Below are 25,672 nucleotides of genomic sequence, written 5' to 3' on the forward strand. Positions count from 1 at the left end.
TGCCTGAGTAGCTCAGGAAGGCCAGGAGAGAGCATGTTCCCAGGGCTTTCACGACCCTACAAACGCCAGCTCTGGGCAAACGTCACAAGACAGGATCATTAAAGCGTCCTCCGGCAGCCGGAGACGAAGTGCTCTGCAGGGACGCGTCTGCACCTCACAAGCCCTCTTCCGGAGCCCATCCCAAGCCCGAGAACTGCCTCCGGTTTACACAGCCTTTCCTAAGTTCTCTACACAGTAGGGGCAATTCATCCGTTACGCAAATTAAATACCAACCTTTAAAGCTACTTTCAAAGTGACGTCTATGGACGTCAGTCCTTTCCTCAGCCCTCAGCAGCCCAACCAATGCGTGACCCTCCCTGCCTGCTGAGGCCCCCGCGCCAGGACGGGTGGAGAGGGAACGCGCCTCTCACGGGCCTCCCCTTTCTGCGGTTAGAAGGGTCCCCGCCGCTGGACTGGGACTCCCTGGGAGCTGCAGCCTGTGCGTCCTCAGCTGTGTCCTCCCACAGGGGAAGGCTCCCAGGAGTAAGTGACGCTCTGTGACGCTGGTACAGCTAGAACACCACTTTCAAAGTGTTTTTTCCTGGAGACTATAAATACGGCCTAAGCAACCACCTTTCCAAATGGCTGCAGTCTTTCCCTCGAAAGGCCGCCCTCCCAGCACCTACTACTTCACTGCGTTCAATTTCAGAACTTAACCCCACTTTACTTACTCTTCACGCTGAATTAAAAGTTGGGGGACAGAAAGGACGTGTTTACATCCACACGTTACGATGAAAGGTAAGCTCAACGGCACCTGCAAGTACAGCTCTCCTCGGGGGGACTGGCCTCTACATCCCCACAAACGCAGGAGGTGGAAGGGCAGCAGCAGAGGCCGAGGAAGACTGCCCTGGGCTTCTCAGTGGCCGGCACCGCTGCAGCCACAAGGATCGTCTGTGCTCCGCCTGGCGAGGCCACGGGACCCCAGTGCCTGCACACGGCGAGTCTCCAATCCACGGGCTGTGGGAGCGCTCAGACCGCAACCAGCTTACACGTAAACCGCTAGCAGGTGCGCGCTGTGGAGGAGTCCGGTCCAGGTCCAGGGAAATGAAAAATGGGCAGGGAGGAGTCTGCACTCCAGGGACCGGGGATGCTCTTCGGGCAGAGCACCAGAGAAGGACCAGAAACACTCCAGTCTCCCAACTTCCACATCGCAGGTTTCCTCGATTCCAAGACAGAAACCGTCTGGGGAAGGGGGTGGGCATAAGCCATCACCGTGAAGTGTGATACTGTGAAGAGGTATAGATTTCAGAATCTAAAAATATGAAACATACCAGCTTCGAATGGAGGAGCCACCCCAGGCTTCCCAGGGGGGCCGCCAAGTGCTGCCCAGTGAGCCGAGCCCCCGGCCTCCTCAGGCGCCCGCTCACAGCGGCACCCTGCAGTGAACGCACCGCAGGGCTAATTTTTCCATCCATTCTCCTCCCAGTATTGATCCAATTTCAGAATCCTATTTTCCTAAATTGAAAAGCAAAATTGTTCAAAAGCAGCGAGTCTTTGTGTGTGTCAAACATTTACCACCAACTTAAAAAGAAGTTTTGTGAAGGAAAAATGAGTTTTGTTGTTTAATCTTTATTTAGGCCAAGGAACTCTTCGCCAGGAGCTCGCCCTGTTACAGTGTCCTATCTGCAGTCCTGGAAAACCTCCGCCCGGGGAGCTCCCCATGTTGTGCATCAAGGCTTTTCACCCCTGCACCCCCCCCACCCCCGTGAGGGCGTCCAGGAGAGCAGGAATCGCTATTGTAAACCACCTGTGCTGTGTGGCTGACCTGGAGCAGAGCACAGGAGCTTACACCCCCACAGGGAGTCTGGTAAGGGATCCTTCAATAAACAGTCAGCCCCGCTCAAGGCAGAGTCTGAGTCAGCCGTGGGCAAACTACGGCCCGCAGGCCGGATCGTTTGAAATGAATAAAACTAAAAAAAAAAAGACCGTACCCTTTTATGTAATGATGTTTACTTTGAATTTATATTAGTTCACACAAACACTCCATCCATGCTTTTGTTCCGGCCTCCGGTCCAGTTTAAGAACCCATTGTGGCCCTCGAGTCAAAACGTTTGCCCACCCCTGGCTGAGTCCTCACTTCCAAGGTGGATGGGACACTTGTGCCTACACCCGGACTCTTCAGGGACGACCTTTCCCCCCAAAACAAGGTAAACGAAGGAAACTTCAGTAATTGCATTTCCCAGGTTCTACGGTGTCTCCTAAAAAGCACAGGAAAAACACGAGAGAGCTTAAACAATTTCCATGCGTTCAGAAATGTTTCCTTTTCACTGCCCCTGTTCTCTCCATGCGGTAGCTCTGGGGGGGGGGGGGGGTGAAAGGGGGGCTCCTCGCCACCATCGTGTCTTCCCCACATTCAGGGACAGCCAGCTTGGGGACGCCAGACCCGACCAGGAGGCAGCGGGCCCTTCCTGTCCTCCCTGACCCGGTGCAGCCGCCCCGGGCTCCGGGCTCGGGGCTCGGTCCCGTTCCTGGCGCCGGGACCGGGCTCCGGACTCCATTTCACCCCAAACTTCCAAACGGCTACTTCTCACAAGTGACGCAGAGCAGGACCCACGCCTGAAGGCGCCAGGTCCCCGGCGCGGGGGAGCCAGGCTCCGGCCGTTCAGACGTAGCGGTAGTATTTCTGTTTTTGTTTTTATTTTTATTGTCCCTGGAAGAGAGCACACACAAGCCACGCACCACGCACCGCGCCACGTTACCCGCGTCTCGCAGGAGGGTTTCGGCGCCGGCGGAGTCCCTGCCCGGCACGGGGACTCGGAGCTGCCTCCTGCGGGACGGCGGCAGGTCGGTCCTCGCCGGCGAACCTGCAAGCCCTACCTCCAGCCCCGTCCCCCGGGAGGCGCAGCGGCCGCCTGAACCGGGGCTAAAGGCGCCGGGACCGCCGTCGCTGAGTCGGAAAGAGAAGTCGGGAGCGGGAGCGCGGCGGCGGGCGGCCAAGGTCCGGGCGGCACCACACACGCTGGAGACCATTCTACGGGCGCGGACGGTTCCGGCCGGCGGAGGCGGAGCGGAGCGGAGGCGGCGGCGGGCACAAGGCGGCTTCGCGATCGACAACGGGAGCGGGGCCGAGCGCTCGCGCGTGTCCTCCCGCGGACCTTCCACTGGACCCCGCGGCCCGCCCAGCCCCTGCCCCGGCCGCCCGTCCCCCGCCCCCCGCCTCCCGCCAGCGGGCCGGCCGTGAGCGGGGCACACCCTCCCGCGCCGCGCGCCCGCGGGCACACCCCCGCCTCCCGCGCGCACGCGGCCTCGTCGAGCCGGCCGGCCCACGAGCCCTCGCTGCGGACGCCCGCCCCCCGCCCGCGCCCCGGCCCCGGCCTCCTCCCGGCCCCGCGGGAAGGGCTAGGGGCGGCGGCCCGGCGGCCGCGAGGCGCACGCACGGGAAGGCGGGTGCTGAGGGGAAGGTCACTTACCCGCTGCATGACTTTGAGGATCAGGGCCAGCTCGTAGCGGGGCATGGCCGACGCGCGGCGCGCGGCTGGACCGCCGGCTCCCGGCGCTGGAGAGGGCGGGCGGCGCGGGACGGCGAGCGGCGGGCGGGAGGCGGCAGCGGGAACGCACGCTCCGGCCGCGCGAGCCCGGGTTTAAAGGCTTGGCGGCTGCGCACACCGCGCGCCCCTGAAGGCGCAGGCCACGCCCCCCACGCACGCCACGCCCCCTCTTAAAGCGGCCGCCGCCCCTCGGAAGCCGCGCTCCCCGCGCCGAGCGGTCCCACAGGGCCCGCGGGTCCGACGCCGTGGCGCTGGGACAGCACAGTGGGCTCGGCCGGCGCGGCTCACGGAGGCCCCACGCCCCTCAGGTCTTGTCGCCGCCGCCGCCACCGTCGCGCCTGCTCCCTCCGGCTCTGGAAGCCGCTGGAACTTTCCATGCCCTCTGTCTCATCCTGGGTGGCGGGCGGGCGGGCATGCGCCCCGAGTGCGCGTGCGCTGCGGGCTCTCCCCGCGCGCGCGCCCCTCGCCCACGACTCCCGCCCCAAGGAACCGTCTCCGCCGCCACGCTCCCCTCCTCCGGGCGGGGCGGCGGCGGGATCCGGGCTCTCCCCGCCCCCGGAAGCGCACGGAGGTTCCGGAACGTTCCGCGCGCCCCCCGCTGGGCGCCCTGCTGCTCCCGCCCCCGTCCAGGGCCCCCCACCACCACACCCCCGGCCTCGCGGGGCTGCACGCGGCCTCCCGGGTCCTCCCCTGGCGCAGGGGCGCGGGGGCAGGTCGGGCCCGCCCTCGCCGGCCGCCTGACCTTGCCAGGGCCCTGCGGAAAGGGGACGGGGAGGGCACCTCCTTCCCGGGGCAGCGATGCCTTTGAGGGAGCCGGGCACGTCCGCCGCTGAGAGCCGCGCCCGCACGGCGTGACCCGCGTGTTGTCAAGGGCAGGCGAACGCTTTGGCTCCAACCCGCGTGCTTCGTGCCGGGCGTGCACCTGGGGGCCGCCGAGCGCCACGAGCCTGCCGGTCCTGGGTCAGCGCGCGCCCTCCCCCTGCCCGCCCTCCTGCAGCGGGCTCGCCGCCCCGCCGGCCGCGGGGACACTGGGCCTGCCGCTGCACCACGTGCACCTTCTCCGGCGCTGCCCCACGGAGGAGGCCCCTGCCGCTGCACCACGTGCACCTTCTCCGGCGCTGCCCCACGGAGGAGGCCCCTGCCGCTGCACCACGTGCACCTTCTCCGGCGCTGCCCCACGGAGGAGGCCCCTGCCGCTGCACCACGTGCACCTTCTCCGGCGCTGCCCCATGGAGGAGGCCCCTGCCGCTGCACCACGTGCACCTTCTCCGGCGCTGCCCCATGGCGGAGGCCCCTGCCGCTGCACCACGTGCACCTTCTCCGGCGCCGCTCTGTAGAGGAGGCCCCTGCCGCTGCACCACGTGCACCTTCTCCGGCGCCGCTCTGTAGAGGAGGCCCCTGCCGCTGCCGCCCCGCCCGGGCCTCCCCATGCAGAGGGTCTCTAAGTGGACTGTCACCTTGCAAGTGCAGTCCTGACAAGAGGTGCAACTTACTCAGCGCTCACTGTGAATCAGGCACCACGCTAAGGCTTTTCCGTGTCATAAAATTCTCAACAGCGGTATGAAGCAAGTACCTATTACTATTTTTTTTTTTTTTTAGCCCTTACCCAAGCATATAGTTTTATTGATTTTAAAAGGGAGGAAGCCAGATAGGGAGAGAGAGAAACATTGATGCGAGTGAGAAACATCAATCCGTTGCCTCCCGTATGCACCTGGACCAGGGATCGAACCCACAACCTTGGGTGTGTGCCCTAACTGGTCATTGAACCTGCAGCCTTTTGGAGTACCTGACGATGCTCCAAGTAACAGTAACCCCACTTTAGGGACCCCGAAGTATAGGCAAAGGTTATGCAACTGCCCCAGGTCAAACATTAATCGAAACAAAATATGGACCCGGACTATCCGAAAGCTTAGTCCAGCCTCCACTTCTACCACACAGTTTAAAGGTGTTGATATTATTCTGTGGCCTTCCAAATAAAACAAGAATAGAGTCCCCTTTGTCACCTTATCCGGTACTCACCATTTCTCCTCTACTTTCCATCCCCCACAGAAGGTAAGGGGGTATCCTTTTCTGTGATATCTGGCTTCTAATGTTTTCCATTCTTGGACTTCTCCATAACCCATTCTTCCAAAGAGAAACAATACAGGTACTAATGCGAGTTACCTGTTAGTCTGAACTACGTTTACCCTCAGTTAAGAGTGGAATACATACTATAAATCAGTCACAGGGAAGCAAGGCAGTCCTGGACCTGGAAAAGTGAGTTTCAAGTTTCCCAGGGTGGTCCCCACTGCAGCTGTCCCTCGTGTTATCAACCACATCCCAGTTTGGGAATGAGAAAATATGGACCCGGAAATAATATGCCTGCCAAGCCTGGCCCCTAACTCCCATCCATGAGTGAGGATCTGACCTCCCTCTACCCCCTGGAACCTGACAGGTGGCATAAGGAAATCAGCCTGATTGCATAACAGCTGGGCACCGCTAACCCTCCCAACCCGGTATGTACCCACTGGCTCGTTCCATTTCTCCAGAAAGGGAGAGAGGGCAGCTACGCTGATTTGCTCCCTTTGAGATTTCTTTTTAAAGCACCGCCCCAGAATGCTGGTGGAGCCATTAAAAATCAGTAATCAGATCACAAGCAATGCTGCTGCAAATTTAGTATCTTCCTACTGGAACCACAAACATCGCCAAAAAGATTTTTAAATTTTATACTATTTATAGTCAGCACTTAGAAATATAAGACATTACTGCTATATTTAATGTATTAATTTAAAAAAATAATTCTGATACTTAGGAATAAGTTAACCAAGGCAGTGAAAGATCTGTACATGAAAACCATAAAACATTGATGAAATAAATTAAAGCAGACACAAGTAAATGGAAAGATGCCCCATGTTCATGGATAGGAAGAATTAATATTGTTAAAATGCCCTTAGTACTCAAAGCAATCTACAGATCCAATGCAATTCCTATCCAAATCCCAATGGTATATTTTATGACAAATGGGGAAAAAGTCATAAAATTCATATGGGATCACAAAAGACCCGGAGTAGCCAAAGCAATTTTGAATGAGAAGAACAAGGCTGGAGGCATCACACCTCCTGATTTCAAAATATATTACAAAGCTATAGTAATCAAAAGAGTATAGATAGCACTGGCATAAAAGCAGGCCTATAGACCGGTGGGACAGAATAGAGAGCCCAGAAATGAACTCGAGCATAGACAGTCAACTGTTCTTTGACAAGGTTGCTGAGAATACACAATGAGGAAACGATACATGGTGTTGGGAGAACGGGATATCCACATGCAAAAGAATGAAACTTTATCATAGACCACAGACAAAAGCCAACTCAAGATGAATTAAAGACTTACACATAAGACCTGAAACCATAAAACTCCCAGAAAAAGAAAAAGAAAAAAAGGGAAACGCTTCTTCACATTGGCCTTGATAGCAATTTTCTTTATCTAACACCAGGAGCATAGGCAGCCAAAGCAAAAACAAAAAAGTGGGATTGTATCAAACTAAAAAGCTGCTTTGCAATGGAAAAGACCAACACAATGAAAAGGCAACCTACAGGATGGGAGAAAATATTTGCAAACCATATGTCTGAGAAGGGATAATTTCCAAAATATATAAGCAACTCAGACAATTTTCTAGCTAAATAAATAAATACCCTGATTTTAAAATGGGCAAAGGAACGGAAATTTCTCCCAAGAAGGCAAAGGTGTTCAACGTCACCAATCATCTGGAAAATGCAGATCAAAACCACAATAATATGTCATCTCACACCTGTTAAGATCGTCATTACCAAAAAGTCAAGGGATACTAGGTATTGGTGGAGATACGGAGAAAAGGAACCCTCGTGCATGGTTGCTGGGAATGTGAATTGGTGCAGCCGCCACGCGAAACAGTGTGGAGGCTTCTGAAAAATTTAAAAACCCAACTACCTCATGATCCAGCGATGCCCCTTCTGGCCACAGATCTAAAAGAACTGAAATCAAGACCTCGAAGTGGTATCTGCACTCCCATGTTCACTGAAGCATTATTCATGATAGCCAGGACATGAAGCAAGCAATGTTCATGGGCAAATAAAGAAAATCTAGTTTTAAAATGGGGTGCAATGGAGTATTATTCAACCTTTAAAAAGAAGGAAATCTTGCCATGTGTGACAACATGGATAAACCTGGAGGACACTTAGTGAAATGAGCCAGACACAGAGGATGCCTGCACATAGCATACACATAATGCTTATACATGATGTATGTATGTGTGTGTATATCTGTCCACTTACAGGAGGCACCTAGAATAGTCCAACTCATAGAAGCAGAGGGTAGAATGGTGGTTGGCAGGAGCTGGGGGAAAGAAGTGGGAGGTATTGATCAAAGAGTATAAAGTTTCAGTTATACATGAAAAAAATTACTCTGTAACTTAGGGTCTCCAAAACATTTAACATGGTTATGTTTAAGATTTGATTACCCAGAAATCTAATTTTGATCAATTAAATGGTTTTTTTTTTTGGGGGGGGGGGGAGTGAGGGGCTCGAATTTGGGCTCTACTCATAAGAAAAAAAAGGTAACGCAGACCTTGCCTAAATAGGATATTCCGGGCCTTCACCCTTGTCTACTTTCCCTTGCAAAAAAAATTATGGGATGTTTGTAGGAGATGTTCTCCTTACCACTGTACCGCTTTAAGGAAAGGAATGCCTAATATATTTTGTAACTTTATAACTTTAAAAAGACAAAATACTTCCTGCACCTCCTCTGTTGGAGGGGTTGGTTTGTTTTCCTTTTAACATTATTATGAAGTGTCCCCAGCAGCCTGTTGTGGCCTCACAGGAGTTCTTAATGTTCAATGTCAATTATGTTGGAGGCATTTAACAGCTTCATGTGTTTTCTCCACAAGGGACCACAGGCCAGGGGCTGGCGGGGCCGTCAGGAGGAGGAAGCGGCATCTGCAGGGGGCTGCTGGGGGCCAGGCTCCCCAGGGCTAAACCAGGCGGTGGGAGCAGGCGGCCAAACAAACCAGGAAGCCTTCCCTGCGGGGGGGGGGGGGGGGGGGGCGCATCGAAAAGGCCACAGAGGGGTGGGGCTCCTGAGACTGAAGGACCAGGGTCAGGAGACAGTCTGCAGGATCTGGTGACTGGAAGGTGGAGGGAGCTCGGGGGCAAATGTCAGAGGCGGCTCCTGGTGTCTTCTCCAGAAACAACGTTTCTTTTGTTCTGGTCACACCCTCGCTGGCCTTTCCTCAGCTGCTGATTCATCAAGCTGCAGGACCGTCCAGTGCATGCGTTGTTTTTTCTCCAGATGTTTTCCTTCATACGTTTTCATCGCAAGATGGTCATCTTCTGGGGAAGGTTGCTCTAAATAGCCTCCCTATTCGGGACTTGAACCACCAGGTGAAAGGTGGAAGTCCTGTGTGGCATCCACCACCCAGGTGACCTGCCACCTAAGGAAGGAATGTCGAGGGGTGAGTGTCACGACACCCCCGGTCAGCACTTCCCGGGAAGGTCAACATACAAGCATCATGTCAAAGCCCCACCTCTGTGCGGCTGTCCCACCCACGTGGCCGGGCTGTCGATTCCCACAGGGGACATGCCCTCCTGACAGCCAGACAGGGCTGAATAGACATTTAGAGAAAGGAACGAAGCCCATAGGCATGGATTACGCCCAAGAGCTATGCAGCCTCCATCAGCTCTGGGCAAGTCCGCCTCCCGCAGACCGGAGCTGTGGCCTCTATGGACCTGAACTTGGCCGGGCTGTTGCTTCACTGAGGAAGAAGGTGGCAGGAAGGTAGAGCGTGCAGGAGGCCAAGGGGATTCCAGCCAAGAACACTCAGGAAGTGTGTGACCAGCAGTGGAGGCGGTGAGGGCCAAAGCCCTCAGGAGCAGCTATGAGGGCGTATTCAATCAGGATGTCATATTATGTCATTGGGTATCTATTTTTTTTTCAAATGGCCCATCGTTTTTTTAAATAAACATAATGGCAACAATAGCAGCATCTATCTATGCTTATGCTGCAAAAAATAAAAAAAGATTCCTGCCCTAGCTGAGTTAGTTGAATGGGTAGAGTGTCAGCCTGCGGACTGAAGGGTCCCCAGTTCATACGGGGTCAGGGCACATGCCCAGGTTGCTGGCTCCATCCCCAGTGAGGGTCCTGCAGGAGGCAGCTGATCAATGATTCTCTCTCATCATTGATATTTCTACCTCTCTCTCCCTCTCTCTTCCTCTCTGAAATCAATAAAAATATGTCTTTTTTTAAAAAAATAAAAAGATTTCTTACATGCAATTAAAGTTACAAGATAATTGGGACTATTAGGTGAGACCTCCCACAATAAACCTTGCACTTTTCCAGCCTGGGTTTCCCGAGACCTGAGGAGACTGCAGAAATACTTGGGAGTTTAGCTCCCGACCTTAATGTTAAACCGAAGGAAACGTTACTGGGCAGTGGACCGAGGCCCCTCTGGCTGGGACAGCGCGTCACTGCGCACGGTGTGCTGTTACCGGCCACCTGCAGGGGGCTGGCGTTGGCAGTGACCGGTCCTTACGAAGCTTTTTGTTGTTTCTCTTCTCCCCTCTGCTCCAAACTGTTCAGAGGCTCTGAGAGATGGGCCTTGGCCCCAGCAGGACGCCCTCTCCTCGGTCATCAGCAACGTGCCCGGTGACGTTGGAGACAACCCACCGGGAGAATTCCTCTTGGTACCGATGATTCCACGGTTGGGAATGAGCCGGTGCAGCGGCAGCCGGTTTGTCTGCGGCTGAGAAGACCAGCTCCTGCGTGGAGAGCAGAGCTGTGGGTCTGGGCGGCAGCTGGGCCCATGGTTAGAGCCAGAGATGGTTAGAGCCTCTGGGAACAACCAGGACCAATGCAAATGCAAATGCAAATCCCTCTCTCCACCTTCCCAATGCTCCCCTGGCTCCTCATGGCCCTCAGGGTCAAGTCCAGACTCCGCCCAGGAGTTGGGGAGCAGGGCCCTTCCTCCCTGGTAGGGGCCCCTGTCTGCCTGCACCCCTGGCCACTCCTTAGCACACACACACCGTCCTGTCTACGGTTCCCGAGCTCTGCAAGCATTTCCCTCCTCCCTTTGCCCTCTGCCCGGGGCACACTCCACCTCCTGCTCTTAGCTTACTCCTAGTCCCCACCACCACCCACCCACCCTGTATTTTTCTAAGTACTTTTTTATTGACTCACAGGATTTCAGTCTCAATTCTAAAAAACAGAAAACGTGTAGGATGCCAGTGATTAAAGGCCTAGTAAAGGTTCAGAAAACAATCCCCACAGAGAACTTCGTCTGGGTGGGCATGGCTTGGGGATGCCTCGTGTGGAAGGTGGGGTTGGAGCTGGAGGGTAAAGAGTGGATCACATTGAGGTAAACCGAAGGAGGCCCGAGAATAAACACAAATCGTTTGGTGGGGTTGAGAATGGCAACCTTCAGGGACTAAGTTTGACGGGAAGAAAAATTTCTGTAAAAGAATCACCGGGATTAACTCGACCAAAGTGGAGCCGGAGTTGGAGGGTGGTGAGTACCAGGCAGAGAGTTTAAACTCCCAGCCTGCATTTCCTCTTAACTCGGAGAAGGCAGTGAGACTTGACCCAGCCAGTTTGGCTCAGTGGATAGAGCGTCAGCCTGCGGACTGAAGGGTCCAGGGTTCGATTCTGGTCAAGGGCACGTACGTAGGTTGCAGGCTCGATCCCTGGCCCTGATCGGGGCTTGTGCAGGGAGCAAGCAATCAATGTGTCTCTCTCACATCGTTGTTTCTCTCTCTCTGTTTCTCCCCTTCCCTTCCACTCTCTCTCTAAAAGACAGCGAGACCTCTATCTCTGCGATCGATCACTCAGCAAGGAGCATGGGAGCAATATGAGGACGTGGAGGTAACGTCCCTGAAAGGCCAAACCCCTCTGAGCCCCGAGCCACTGGCCACAGCCACTGGCCACAGATGCGCGGCTCTGAGAGCATCCGTGGCGGCAGCACCCGGTGTCCATCTGATAGAGCACGGGGTCTGCTCAGGGTCTATATGGAAAGAGTGTCCAAGCCGGTGAAGCCACCGGCCCCTGGGAGATGAGAGGTGCCCACAGGCCTGGGCACTTGGGCTCGGGGAGGAAAGGGCTCGCATGGCCGGGCGCTGTCTCAGGGATGGGAAGAGCCCGTGGGAGGGGGAGGCTGCTCCGTGGGCGCCGGGGGTGACCTGAGCCGAGGTGTTTGCGGCTGGAAACCAAAGCACTGGGATCCAGAGTGGAGTCAGGGTTCTGGTTCCAAGCAGCAGAAATAGGCTCTGATGCGACCGCAGACCAGAGGCACCTGTGACAGCAGATCGTCCCCTGCCGGGCGGGGCTGGGTGAGGGGCTGAGTGAGGGGGTGTGTGAGGGGCTGGGTGAGGGGCTGGGTGAGAGGCTGGGTGAGGGGCTGAGTGAGGGGCTGGGTGAGGGGCTGGGTGAGGGGCTGAGTGAGGGGCTGGGTGAGGGGCTGGGTGAGGGGCTGGGTGAGGGGGTGGGTGAGGGGCTGGGTGAGGGGGTGTGTGAAGGGCTGGGTGAGGGGCTGGGTGAGGGGCTGGGTGAGGGGGTGGGTGAGGGGCTGGGTGAGGGGGTGGGTGAGGGGCTGGGTGAGGGGGTGGGTGAGGGGCTGGGTGAGGGGCTGGGTGAGGGGCTGGGTGAGGGGCTGGGTGAGGGGGTGGGTGAGGGGCTGGGTGAGGGGCTGGGTGAGGGGCTGGGTGAGGGGCTGGGTGAGGGGATGGGTGAGGGGCTGGGTGAGGGGCTGGGTGAGGGGCTGGGTGAGGGGGTGGGTGAGGGGGTGGGTGAGGGGCTGGGTGAGGGGTGGGTGAGGGGCTGGGTGAGGGGCTGGGTGAGGGGCTGGGTGAGGGGTGGGTGAGGGGGTGGGTGAGGGCTGGTGAGGGGGTGGGTGAGGGGCTGGGTGAGGGGCTGGGTGAGGGGCTGGGTGAGGGGGTGGGTGAGGGGCTGGGTGAGGGGCTGGGTGAGGGGGTGGGTGAGGGGGTGGGTGAGGGGGTGGGTGAGGGGCTGGGTGAGGGGCTGGGTGAGGGGCTGGGTGAGGGGCTGGGTGAGGGGCTGGGTCTCATGGCCTTGGGCTCCTGGCCCTGATACGATGCCCAATGCCTGGAAGACCGAGGGAGCTGACTGCTGGTTGGCAGGACAAGGTAGGGCTCTTGTCTGGAGGGTGGGGTGCGGTGTGCACCTGTGGGTCCCTAATGAAGCCTCACACTTGGGCTTGGGTTCCATCTGGGACACAGGTCTCTGCTCTTTCTGTCCCCACATACCCTCCCCCGAGTCCCTTCAGGGGCCTGAAGAAGAAACATTCCAGGGGGAAGGGAGGGTAGATGGGGCCTCCCCCCCTGGCCCGGGCGGAAGGAGGCGGCATCTCCCTGCCGGGGCCAAGGCCGTGCAGCACAGGACACGCCTTGTCGCTGGTGTATGTCCCCCAGGCTTCGCCTGCAGAGCGCCCGATACCCACGCTGGCCGGCGTCCCGTAGCTGAGCCCCCCACACTGTGTGCCAGCGCCTCCCCCATGGGTCCCCCACCCCCGCCCCCGTGGGCGCCCTCCCGGGCATGGAGACAGGCCGACTCGGGGAGGAAGGTCACCTGCCCGGCTGGTGTGCATCGGCCAGCCCCCTGCCAGCGGCCGCTGCTGTTTCCACTCCTGGCGCCGTGCCCAGCCCCGTGGTCCCCACGCGAGCCTCTCCGGGGCCGTCGGGACCAGTGTCAGCGGCCGTGGAGCTCTCGTAGCTTCCCTCTGCGTGCTGAGCTGTAAGCCTGTATTGAATGGTATCTTGTACATTTTAAAGACCAACAACCCAGAACAGCACCTGCCTGCCCCACGCCAGGGAGGGGTTCCCAGTGGAGGCCCCGCCTGGAGGCTCTGCCCTGGGAACCTCCCTGATCAATAGAAAGACCCCGGCCACGGCCACAGCCACGGCCACAGAGGGTGAGGCAGGCGAGCAACACAGCCACTGGGGGCCCTGAGGACAGGGGGCTGTCAAATGAGGTTTCAGGGTTTTCAAATGTCATTCTCTGCATTTCCCACTGTGAACTTCATCACAGAAAACGAGGGAAACAGAAAACAATGCCCATAATCCCACAGTCCAAACAGCCCCAGTGGCACCTCAGGCCTCGCTCTAGACCTCCTCGTGTGCTCACTGGCACGGTTGTGATCACTGCGTGTCATTCCGTGTCCTACCTTCTCCCTTAAAATCGAACCAGCAGCACTTCCTGTGCTTCCCGAGTCTCGGAACTCTCACCAAAGCCTCTGTGCTCTGTCCACCCCAGGAAGGGCTGCTGGCGTCTCGTCCTGGACGGTTCGGTTCACACCTTCTCACTCTTCTTCTTAACCCCTAGAGTGCCGGGAGCGCGATCGCGCTCCTCCTGCAGTGTCCAGTTCCAAGTCTGCTTTTATTAGTGATGATGACATTGCCAAATATGTCAATTCTTGCTGTGAAGATGACGATTTTGTGCAAGATATTGAATATGTAACTTCATTTACTTGCGATTCATAATTTTTTTCCTAAACTGCTGAAGAATCAGCAAAAATGCCTTGGCAAGTTTAGCATAGTTCCTAGGATATTGGTTGGCACTCAAAGGGTCAAAGCCCAGAGAGCGTGTGCGCATCGCCTTGCCCTGCACTTAGGAACTCACCCTCCGCTCGCCCGATGCCTAACGAACGTCCGAATCATTTCTGGCTCTTAGGTCTCAGCACACTTTTTCCCAGGGGGCACCCTCTGTGCCGAGCAGGCCTCAGAGTAGAATCAGAACCAGGGAAACTGAGACCCCGGCAGCAGGGACCCTGTGTTCTCAGGGTCCAGATGTGAGCAGATCTTCCAGGGCCGGGCGAGAGGTCAGAGGCTCTAGGAAGAGGGACGGGAGTGACGGGAAGGCCGATCTGTGGGAACCTGTGCCAAACAGTGTGCGCTGTGTCTAGACAGGCGACCGCCCACGGCCAGGTGGCGGTGCCGCCCCTTCCTGCCGCCGCCCCGCACAGCTGAAGGCGAAGTGCCCGTTGGCAGGCAGGGCGGGCGGGGAGCGTGACAGCAGAGGTGCAGGTGAAGCGGGCACCCGGGCCTCCGGTTCATGGCAGGCGGCGCGGGAAGTTACTGAAAGACGGGAACTGCCCCTCCCGCGTCTCACCCCGCGAGGGCGGCCACGGAAAGGGAGCCCAGCGCCACCCCTGCCGCTCCCGCCGCCGCCCGTCCCGGTTCACCCTCCCCGTCTCAGTCCCGTGGGCAGCCCTTCACGCTGCCGTCACGCTCAATGGCCAGGTCCTCTCGCGTGTGGCGTGGGTTCCTGGAACCAGGGGTGGGAACGTGTTTCCGGCCGGGGCCATTTGGATATTTATAACATCATTCGCGGGCCATGCAAAATTATCAACTTAAAAATGAGCCTGATGTGTTTGGTCCAACATTTAACTCATCTCTGATGCCCTGGCAGGGCCAGGCTGCGCGATTTCTCGGGCCTCGTACCATTCACTCCGGCCCCACCGCCATCGCCCGCCGTGTGGGTCGCCTCTGCTGCTTCCTCTCACCGCCTCCAGGTCCAGCCGGGAGGCTCCCGCCCTGAGCTGCCAGGTCCCCGGGGGGGTCCGTGCACGCCCCAGGCCCTGCTGCATCCGTATCTGCAGCCAGGCCTCTCCCGGCTCCCGGCCCACATCTCAGCCAACCGTCAGGCCTCTCTCCCAGGATGTCCCAAACGCAGCTCAGGGCCCGGCACACAGCCGAGCCCAGGCTCTCCGTGTGGGTCACGCCTCGCCCAGCTCCGGGCCTGTGAGCCACCCAGCCACCCAGGAATTGGCAGCCCTCCTGAGCCCGATCTCACTTCTCAGCTCCCATGCAGTCAGGCACCAGGCAGATCTCAAGCCCACCCCTCCTTCTGAGCCACCTCACTACAGGGTCCTTCCGTGACTCCCACAACTCCCCTCACTGACGTGGCTCCCAGCGTGGGCCTCCTCCCACGTCAGCCCCACCAGCTCCTTCCCCACGGAAAACTCTCACTGGCTCCCGGAGCAAGGACTGTCACAGGGTGACTGACACCCATCCATCCATCCATCCATCCATCCATCCACTCACTCACTCAGCCAACGCTTAAGGAGGCCCTGCCGTCGGCCGGCACTGTGCGGAGTACACACGGGGGCCGGAGCAGGCACAGGGATAGGACACTCAGTGAACGTCAAGGCCATCCGAGAATGGCTCTTTCCCATACACATCCCGCTTAATCTCTCAGTGCCCCCTGCCTGCACCATGCAGCCGTCCCCACAGCACCCCCCCTCCCTGCCTTTGATGCGTTTTTCCCCTTTTCTTTGGAGTTGTGTTCTTCCTAACTCAGCCATGCTCTCCGTTCCTCTTGAAAGCTTTCCCCAGCCCCCCACCCACCCCCCTCAGATTCCCTGCCCTCCTCCAGGCCACCAGCACCTCTACCACGCTATTTATTACAAAGTTGGTGACACTGCACTTGCCTGTATTCTCTTACACACACACACACACACACAAAAGATAAGAGTAATTTTTATCACTCGTGCCCAGCAATGCATGGTACATAGTCAGCATGTGATAAATAAACTATATAAAGATAACGTACATCATTCTCAGTGTTAATATCATATTTAATATATTTATTTATATAATTCATTATAAATGTAAGTAACTATGTTGGCCACTTTGGGTGCAACATTAAATAAACTTGCGAGAAAGTAGCACTAAGTTCGTCTGTTCGGTGCTACTGCACACATTTTGTTGAGTCCTACTGTGTGCCAGGCATGGGTTTGGCACTGGGGCTGTGACAGTGAGTGGTTCAAGTCCCTCTGCTCATGGAGCTTGTGTTCTAGGGGGAAGGTGACCATAAACACAAAGGCAAATCGGATAAACACACAGACAGACACCTGGGAGAGAGCCGTGGGGAGGCCGAGAAGGGAAGGGCCCTCCACGTGAGCCGGGGGAGTGGGAGGGCCTGTCCGCGTCTCGCCTTCCTCACCTGTGAGCTGGGAGTCCCGAGAGCAGCCCCAGTATCGGGACCCTTGGAGGGTTACATGCGAAGATGTGGACGGAGCGGGGACGTTTCATCAAAATTGTCCTATTGCGGGTTTGGAGCCAGGGCAAGGGGGACCTCATTCCTGCGGGTGGGGTGGATGGTCAGGACGCGTCGCGATGGAACGATGGAGCTGACTTCCTGTAGCTCCGTCCCGTGTCCCGTGATTTAACAACACCCGCGTGGAAGGCAAGCTCCCCGGGCAGGACGCACGTGGAGCCACTGGGATGCGTGAGGACATGCCTGTGCCTCGCGCGTCCAGTGCTCCCGGGACCGGCACGCCTGGCCGTCGCTCACATCTGGCTCCGGGTGACTGTGCCTCTCCCTTATTGCGGGTCCTCGCTGTCTTTCGGGGTTTCCTTCCCTTCGCTCCATCTATTTCACTCCTCACGGTCTCATCAGCACGTCTCCCGCCGCTTCCCAGCGCTGCTAGCAGCTGCTCGGCCACTGCCCTGCTTTTAAGTCTTAAAGGTTTCATGCACCAAATAAATAAGAACCCATACAATTCTTAGATCAGGTAACGAAACACTCAGGAATGGACACAGTCCTTTTTTTCTTTAATCCTCACCCGAGGATATTTCTCCATTGGTTTTTAGAGAGAGAGGGAGAGACAGAGAGAAATAACGATGTGAGAGAAACACCTCGATTGGTTGCCTCCTGCACAAGCCCGCAACCGAGGTACGACATGCCCTTGACCGGAATTGAACCCGGGACCCTTCAGTCCCCAGGCTGATGCTCTATCCACTGAGCCAAACCGGCTAGGGATGGACACATTCTTATAACCATGCTCTACCTGTTATTGGTGAGGTTTCTGAATGTTCTTAGGGTGGGATTTCCGTACTGCCTTCAAATGCTGGCCACTCAGTGGTAACAATGTCTTCACAAACTCTCCTGTCACTACCCGTAAATCCACTTCTTTCTTAAACACTGCTCCTCGCATCTCACATGCACAGTTAAATGCATGGCAGTGCATTTAATCATCCCCCCCCCTTTTATTTCATAACTGTGTGTGTGTGTGAGACAGAGAGAGAAGAGAGAGGAGAGAGAGCGGGTGGGGAGAGGGGCAGAGAGAGAGAAAGAGAGGAGAGAGAGGAGAGAGCCCACTACAGACAGGGAAAAAACAAAAAATGTACAGCTCAACGGTTTATGCCAACATGCACACCCATATACCCAGTTCAAGACATGGAATATTACCAGTGGCCCAGAGGTCTCCTGTATATCTCAGTCACCATCCCTCTTTGATAAAAGCAGCCACTTCCTGATTTTTATGCAAGTCACTTCCCTTATTTATTTATTTATTTTTTTAGTTTTACCACCAAAGCTTGTATCCCTAAAGACTACAGTTTGGTTTTCCTTGCTTTCTGAATTCCATGGAATCTTGATGGAATCTTGCCATCTGCATTCTTCTGCATTTGGTTCATTCCTTCAATGTTGCACTTCCGGCATTAACCCATCTTGTTCCATGCCGCTGAAGTTCATTTATTTTCACTGTTGCCTTATTTTATGTCATGAATATGACACCATGTATTTATCCACACTAATGTTGGATGGGCATCTGGGCTGTTTAAGGTTTGAGATTGTTGGGAATTTTCCTTGGACATTCTTGCGCATGCATTTCTATTAGGCATAGAAATGGGAGTGGGATTGTAGGGTCACAATGCATGTGTGTCTCCAACTTTCATAAGATATACAATATGAGGAGAGACCTACGAGAGTCAGACACTTAAATGAGTCCCAGGAGATAATAATTCACTTGGGCGAGAACCCATAATCCAATAAATAATAAAAGAAAATGTTCCTTTGCTAAAGAAAGACTTGAATCTTTACATCTAAATGACCCTCCAAATATTGGGCAGGGATACTTATAAAGAAGATAGTCAACTAAACCAGCCCTGGTGAAATTTGTTTTCTTTTCCCCAGCTTTATTGAGGTATAATTAACAAATGAAAAGTGTATATATCCAAGGTATATAGTGTGATGGTGTGATAGCTGTATGTATGGCGAAATGACACCACAATCTACTGATTGACATAGCCATCACCTCACCTTCTCTTACTTGCTTGTTTTTGGTGAGAACAATGCAACGTTACTAACTACACCAGATGCCCCGAGCTCATTCATCTTATACCTGAGAGCTTGTTCCCTGTGGCCAATACCTCCCCTTCCCCTCACCTGCCAGCCCCTGTCAGCCACCATTCTACTCTCTCATTCTGTGAATTCAACTTTTTAAAAATTCCACATGTAAGTGAAGTCACACAGTGGTTGTCTTTCTGTGTCTGGCTTATTGCACTTAGCACAATGTCCTTCAGGTCCCTTCCCTCCAATTTGTCACAAAGATGAAGGAAAAATCCTACACACTTTCAAACAAAATCAAAAGACTGTGCCTCGAGGACTAACAAAAAGGCTCTCCTTTGCAGTTCCCAAACACTCAACTGACCGGATTCTGAGGGAACCTAGAACTCTGCTCTCAGCCGAAGGATGAATCATGGGTGATCATAAGAGGAAGACAGGTTTGGACATGCAAAGATGCAAATTACATACCACCCCATATTCTTTCTGAAGAAGTCACGTGATGTTCTGTAATCCGATCAAAATGGATCAGAACAAGGATAAGAAGGAAGGGAAAGGTTTTGTGTATCCTAATATAATAGGTAACATCCATTGAGCGCTTACTAGGGGTCAAGCATGATCCCGGAAGGAGGAGGCTTTTAGGTTGCTATTTCATTCTTGATGTTGAGAGGTAAGTGTGGGCTAAAGTAGGTTTGATAAAATGTTAAGAATATATGCGAGCATTTGGAAAAAAGGAAACCCCGTGCACTGTTGGTGGGAATGCAGCGTGGTGCAGCCCTGTGGAAAGCAGTAGGGAGTTAACTCAAAAATTAGAAATGGAACTGCCTTATGACCCAGCGATTCCACTCCTGAGAATTTATCTGAAGAAATTTGAAAGAACATATGCACTCCTATGTTCATTGCAGCATCATTTACAACAGCCAAGATTTGGAAGCAGCCCAAGTGCCCATTAGCAGGTGAGTGGATAAAAAAGCTGTGGTACATTTACACCATGGAATACTGCTCGGCCATAAAAAGGAAGAAAATCTTACCTTTTGCAACAGCCTGGAGGGACCTGGAGAGCATTATGCTAAGTAAAATAAGCCATATGATTTCATTCATATGTGGAATCCAGTGAACAAAATAAACTAACAATCAAAATAGAGACAGACTCATAGAGAACAGGCTGACAGCTGTGTGTGTGGCGGGGAGGGTAGGGGCTGGGTTGTGGGGGGAATTGAGCAAAAATAGAGAAAAACTTAAGAGCATAGAATAAAACTTATTTCCCATGTTTTTAAAAATTATTTTTATTTTTTAAATTGAGATATAATTCACATACCATTGAATTCATCTTTTAAAACTGTACAGTTTAGCCCTAGCAGGTTTGACTCAGTGGATAGAGCATCACCTGTGGACCAAAGGTTCCCGGGTTTGATTCTGGTCCAGGGCACGTACCTGGGTTGAAGGCTCCTTCCTGGCCCAGGTCCTGGTCAGGGCTCGTGCAGGAGGCAACCAATCGATGTGTTTCTCTCACATCAATGTTTCTCTCTCTCTCTCTCTCTTCCACTCTCTCTAAAATCAATGGGAAAATATCCTCAGGTGAGGATTAAGCAGAGTGTACAGTGTAGTGTGTTTTAGCATAGTCACAGTTGTGCAACCATTACCACTATCTTCTTTAATCACCGCACAGGAAATCCCATACCCATTAATAACCACGCCCCACTTTTTCCTCCTCCGCAGGCCCTGGCAACCACTGATCTGCTTTTTGTCTCTATGGATGTGCCTATTCCAGATGTTTCATAGTATTGGGATCATACGATTTGTGGTCTTCAATGCCTGACTTCTTTCTCTTAGCCTGTTTTTAAGGCTCATCCATATTGTAGCATTGTGGGAAGCCGCCCATTGTCTTCACTAGCAGAGAGGTGTGGACAAGGAACCCGGAAGGCTGGTGACTCTTGAGCCCTGGCAAAGGTCGGGGCTAGGCACCCACTGTTTAGTCGAGACAATGGTAGCTGAAGTAACTTCCCGACCAGATAGTCATGTAAATCCTCACTGATAAGATAGTCTGCCTGTTACTGGAACTTGTCCGCCTAAGGGCTGTAGATGGATCTCAAACTGAATAAAAGGATGGCAAGGCGTGAGCACAAGTAGAGTCCTTCTTGTTGTGTTGGGCTCCCGCCTGGCCCCCCAACTTCCAAATTATCATTTCTTGTCTCGTTTCTGTCATTTGCGCGTGGCCCTTCTCCAGAGCCTGAATCTTGAACCACGCAGGACATGGGTCAGCACATAGCATGAATAAGTACTCCATTCCTTCTAACAGCTGAATAATAATCTGTATGGACAGACCACATTTTGTCTATCCCTTTATCAGTTTATGGGCCTCTGGATGTTTTCAGTTTCTGGATACTATGAGTACTGCTGCCGTGGGCTTTCTGTACAAGTCCTCTGTGACCAGTTCTCTTGAGTATGTACCTGGGAGTAGGGTTTCTGGATCATATGGAAACTCCATATTTACTTTATGAGGAACTGTTGAACTTTTTCAAAGCAACTGCACACTTTATATTTCTACTGGGAACGTATGCGGGATTCCATTTCTCCACACGCCTGTCAGCACATGTTGGCTGTCGGCGATTGTAGCCATCCTGTTGGGTGTGAAGTAGTGTCTCACTGTGGTTTCCATTTGCCTTTCCCTAATGACTAATAATATTAAGCATTTTTCCTTGTGCTTATTAGCTAATTATATATCTTCATTGAAAAAATGTCTATTCAATTCTTAGTCCATTTTTAAGTTGGGTTACTTGTCTTTTATTGTTGAATTGTAATAGTTCTTTATATGTTCTGGATACTAGACTTTTATCAGATATCTGATTTCCAAATATCTTCTCCCATTCTGTGGCTTGTCTTCCTACTTTTGTGACAATGCACTTGGTAGCACAAATTCTTAAAATTTTAATGAAATCCAATTTATCTATTTTTTTTTCTTTAGTTGCTTGTGGTTTTGTTGTCATATCTAAGAAACTGTTGCCTGACCCAAGGTTATAAAGATCTACACCTATGTTTTCTTCTAAGAGACTTATAGATTTAGCACTTGCATTTAGGCCTTTGATCCGTTTTGAGTTACATTTTGAATATGGTGTGAGGTAGGGATCCAACTTCATTCTTTTACATGTGGATATCCAGTTGTCCCAGCACCATCTGTGGAAATTATTTTTCCCATTGAATTTTTTTGTAGAGTCTTACTGAAAAATCAATCGGCCACAAATGTATGGGCTTATTTCTGGATTCTCAATTCTATTCCATTGTCCATAGTCTACCTTAGGTCAGTGTCACCCAATCTTGGTTACTGCAACTCAAGTTTTGAAATTGGGAAATGTGAGTCCTCCAACTTCTTTCTTTTCAAAATTGTTTTAGCTGTTTTGGCTCTCTTGCATTTCCATTTGAATTTTAGGATCAGTTTGCCAGTTTCTGGGGAAGAGCAGCAGCTGGGATTTTGATAAGGATTGTGTACAACCTGAAAATCAATTTGGGAAGTATGGCCATCTTCCAAACCATGAACCCCGGATGTCTTTCCACTTAAGGAGGTATTCTTTGGTTTCTTTCTCCAATGTCTCCTAGTTTTCAGTGCACAAGTCTTGTACTTTCTTATTAAATCTATTCCTCGGTATTTCATGGATGTTATTATAAATGGAATTGTATTCTTAATTTCATTTTTGGATTGCTCATTGCTAATTTTTATATATTGATCTTGCATATTTGTGGATTCCTCGGGATTTTCTATATGCAAGGCTTTCTTCCCCCTTTGGTCCTTGAGCCATGGTTTCCTTGTTGCTGTTTTCCCAACAGATTTGTCTGGTGGACTCAGCGGCTGCTTCCTCAGAGACCGCTTCTGCTGGCTGCTTTCCCCTCTATGGGACATGCTTTCTTGTTTCTTTGCTTGTCTCACAATTGTCTGTTGAAGACCGGACATTTAAAATAAAAGAATGCGGCAACGCTGGAAACCGAGCCCAGCCCCGGCCTGTTGTCGTTCGCTGTTGCTTTGTTTGTTGGTCTGTATATTGGCTTTTCTGAGCTCATTCTGCAAAGCGTATGTTCTTTGCTGCATGAGGCCACGAAAGTCTCTGACCCGTTAGCGTGGTGGTCAGTTAGTGATGCGACAGACGCTTCCTTAGATCATTGGAAGCAATCAGGCTCCCAGTCTTCGCCAAGAATTTCTGTTTTGACAGACACCCTCACATTCAGCCAAGCACGTGACAACGTCATCTCATCCGGATGTGAGAGCTAGAGCCTTCTCAGGTCTTCCCTAAACACACACATAGCCCGGGCGGCACACAGCCCTGCCTGTGCACGTGGCCTTCCAAATTCCCAGGAACGTGTCAGAGACTTTCAAAGCCTCGATGGACAGACGGACAACTAGCCCCAGCTTTTCCTTTTAAAGGTCGATTAGCCTATGGTTTGTCCCAGCGGGTCCGCACCACTGCGGGCAGCCGTGCTGCTCCGTAATTGCATCACTTCTGATGACGATGACTTTCCACGCGCACCCGGGGAACGCTCGCACTAGGTGAGCTCCGAGTCGCTCAGGAGGCAGATGGAGTGAGGCAGTTCCCTGGGAACAGGCTCTGAGCTCCCGCCCGCTCTGCCCCCCCACCCCCACCCCCGCCTCCCCCAGGAGCGGCTGCTGAATTTCAAGGCCTCTGTGCTGCTGGAGGAGGGGATGCGGACCTGGCAGTTAACAGGACACAAGGCTCATTGTTCTTACCCACCCTCAGCTGCTTTTCTGGGAGCGATGTTCCCAGACTGCCAGCCTTCGGGTAATCTCCAGATTCCGAAAATGTTGATTCTGACCTTTTTTGGCCAGGGTTCCCGGGGCTGGTATGGAAGAGGACATTTTTGGAGGCTTGGAGGCTGGGAGGGCTGACGTCCAAGAATACAGTTTTGATGGAGATGCTCAACCTCTGGGAGTGCCCTGTCAGTGCCGTGTCCACCCGCCACGGGTGGCGGTCACGTCCTTAAGACGTGGCTCCTGCGGATTCAGCTGTGAATGTAACACACGCGCTGGCGTTCAAAGAATACAACGAAAAGAGAGTCGAAACGCTGTAACAGCTTTTACTTCGAATACATGTTGTAACGATCATATTTTGACCATATTGGATTAAATAAGAGCATTAAAATTAATTTCACCTTTTTGAACTTTTTTCATGTGTGTGCTAATCAAAATCTACGATGATCCCAATGAGTCCTGCTGTTGTGACTGCTAGAAGATTTGGATCTTTTTTTTTAGAGAGAGAGAGAGAGAAAGGGAGAGGGAGAGAGAAATAGAAACATCAATGATGAGAGAGAATAATTGATCGGCTGCCTCCTGCACGCCCCCTACTGGGGAGGGAGCCCACAACCATGTGCCCTTGACTGGACTCGAACCCGGGACCCTTCAGTCTGCAGGCCGACGCTCTACTCACTCCAGCTAGGGCAGGAGATTTTACATTACATACACGGCTCTCTTTATATTTCTACTGGATAGTGTTTGTCTGGAAGGAAGAGAGTAGAATGAAACTGTTAGTCTGGAAAGATCAAATAAAATCCATTAAAAATTAGAAGGAAACAGCAAGAACGAATATCAAACAGAAAATATGAAGCCCGATGAAAGGCAGCGCCCGTGTGTGTCGGATCCTGGGTGATGGGAGGCTGCTCCGCAGGTGCTGAGGACGTGGGCGTGGCCTGGGCTGGCTCCTGGGAGCGGAGTCCGAGGGGAGGCCTCAGGGGGCTTCACCGGGAAGGTCCTCAGCGAGTGAGAGACTCGGGACCTGGAGGGCTCTTCAGGGTCAAGGCTGAGCCGTTAGGCCCTACGCTGACCGGCCCCTGGACACAGCTGTCCCTGGGGGGCGGGGTCACGTTGGCCAGAGCAGTTCTGGGGACAGGCTTAGCTGAGACGTCACCAGCCAGCGTCCTGGCAGCGGGAAGAGGAATGCGAGTCGGGAGTGGGGCCGGGGGCACCCGCCCGCGCACTAGAGAGGCTGTTTGCTGTACAGGGTGGCTCACGTCAAGCATGAAAACCTGAGCTTATATACAGGCACTCGGAAGGTTAGTCAAGATACACATCAAATCGCTCATGGCAACTCTTCAGGGAGGGCGAAGGGAAGAGAGGGCAGGGCTGGGTGGGGGACGAGCACTGTCAGGCAGCGTCATTTTTTTACAGCGATCACATATGCTGGCGGGGCGGGGAACACGCTACCGACATTAACGCGAGATTGGCAGCATGAGCGTGCTGTGTGGGGAGCAACTGCGGCTCAGGATCGAAGCTCCGAATGGGAACCGCTTTCGGAATGTTGCCTCCATTGCCCGACTCCACAGACAGACACCAGCCCGGTGGCTGTGACGCCAGAGAGAGCCCTCCCACCCGCACAGGGTTCCTGCCGACCGGGCGCCGTCGGCCTCCCTGCACAAACGTCACCTTTTTTTGTTTGTTTGTTTAAATATTTTTTTTATTGACTTTAGAGAGAGAGGACGGGAGAGGAATAGAGAAACATCGATGAGAGAGAAACATCATGGATTGGCTGCCTCCTACACGCCCCCTACTGGGGACTGAGCCCATAACCCCGGCCTGTGCCCTGACTGGGAATTGGTCTGGTCACCTCTTGGTTCATGGGTTGACGCTTGGCCACGGAACCACACCTGCCGGGCAAGCGCCATCTTTCTTAAGGCCGTGTGTCTGCTGATTTCATCCGGTGAATGGTCCAGGGGCTCTCCCAGGACCACAAACCAGCCAGCCAGCCAGCAGACACTGACCCTGGCCTTGTCGGTGGGGTGTCTGGTCCAAACTCAGTTTTCTCCATCACTTAAACCAAGATGCTGTTAGGGTCCCCTCTCCCTGAGGAGAACCACGGAGACTCATGGCACCTCCACACCCATGCGGGTGGGGATCGTTCCAACTGCCCCATAAGCGGGGCTGACAACCATTTCACAATCAGTGCAGTAACAGGTGCCAAGCAGCAAGAACGGACACGGGCCCGCGGCGAGGTTCGGAAGCAGCCAGGTAATGGCGATCTGGGAACCAGCGTGACAGTGCTCAATGTTTAACAGATGCACCT

At 53.7% G+C, this 25,672-nt stretch overlaps 3 protein-coding genes across 3 annotated transcripts in view; 1 reads left to right on the forward strand and 2 right to left on the reverse strand.

Annotated features, from left to right (window-relative positions):
• Nucleotides 1-3,581, reverse strand: part of SLC5A3 (solute carrier family 5 member 3) — a 24,636-nt gene extending 21,055 nt beyond the window's left edge. The window contains exon 1 of the mRNA XM_036351153.1: nt 3,450-3,581. The gene's annotated coding sequence lies outside the window, so the exon portion shown is untranslated. The remainder of the gene's footprint in view (nt 1-3,449) is intronic.
• Nucleotides 1-4,033, reverse strand: part of MRPS6 (mitochondrial ribosomal protein S6) — a 56,876-nt gene extending 52,843 nt beyond the window's left edge. Inside the window, exon 1 of the mRNA XM_036351156.1 lies at nt 3,450-4,033. Within this exon, the coding sequence (XP_036207049.1) occupies nt 3,450-3,494 (45 nt within the window). The 5' untranslated portion in view covers nt 3,495-4,033. The remainder of the gene's footprint in view (nt 1-3,449) is intronic.
• LOC118675821 (translation initiation factor IF-2-like) lies at nt 3,493-10,238 on the forward strand. The gene is made up of 3 exons (XM_036348595.1): nt 3,493-3,568; nt 4,337-5,085; nt 10,116-10,238. The coding sequence occupies exons 1-3, from the start codon at nt 3,493-3,495 to the stop codon at nt 10,122-10,124; spliced, it is 834 nt and encodes a 277-aa protein (XP_036204488.1). The 3' UTR covers nt 10,125-10,238.
• Nucleotides 10,239-25,672: the final 15,434 nt, after the last annotated feature.

The sequence above is a fragment of the Myotis myotis genome, unplaced genomic scaffold, assembly GCF_014108235.1.
Source record: "Myotis myotis isolate mMyoMyo1 unplaced genomic scaffold, mMyoMyo1.p scaffold_m19_p_2, whole genome shotgun sequence".
NCBI lineage: Eukaryota > Metazoa > Chordata > Mammalia > Chiroptera > Vespertilionidae > Myotis > Myotis myotis.

Coding starts and splice junctions, on each gene's coding strand:
- LOC118675821 (XM_036348595.1), top strand. CDS start 3,493: ATGGCCGACGCGCGGCGCGCGGCTGGACCGCCGGCTCCCGGCGCTGGA. Junction 3,569..4,336: donor GCGGCGCGGGACGGCGAGCG/GCGGGCGGGAGG, acceptor GATGCCTTTGAG/GGAGCCGGGCACGTCCGCCG.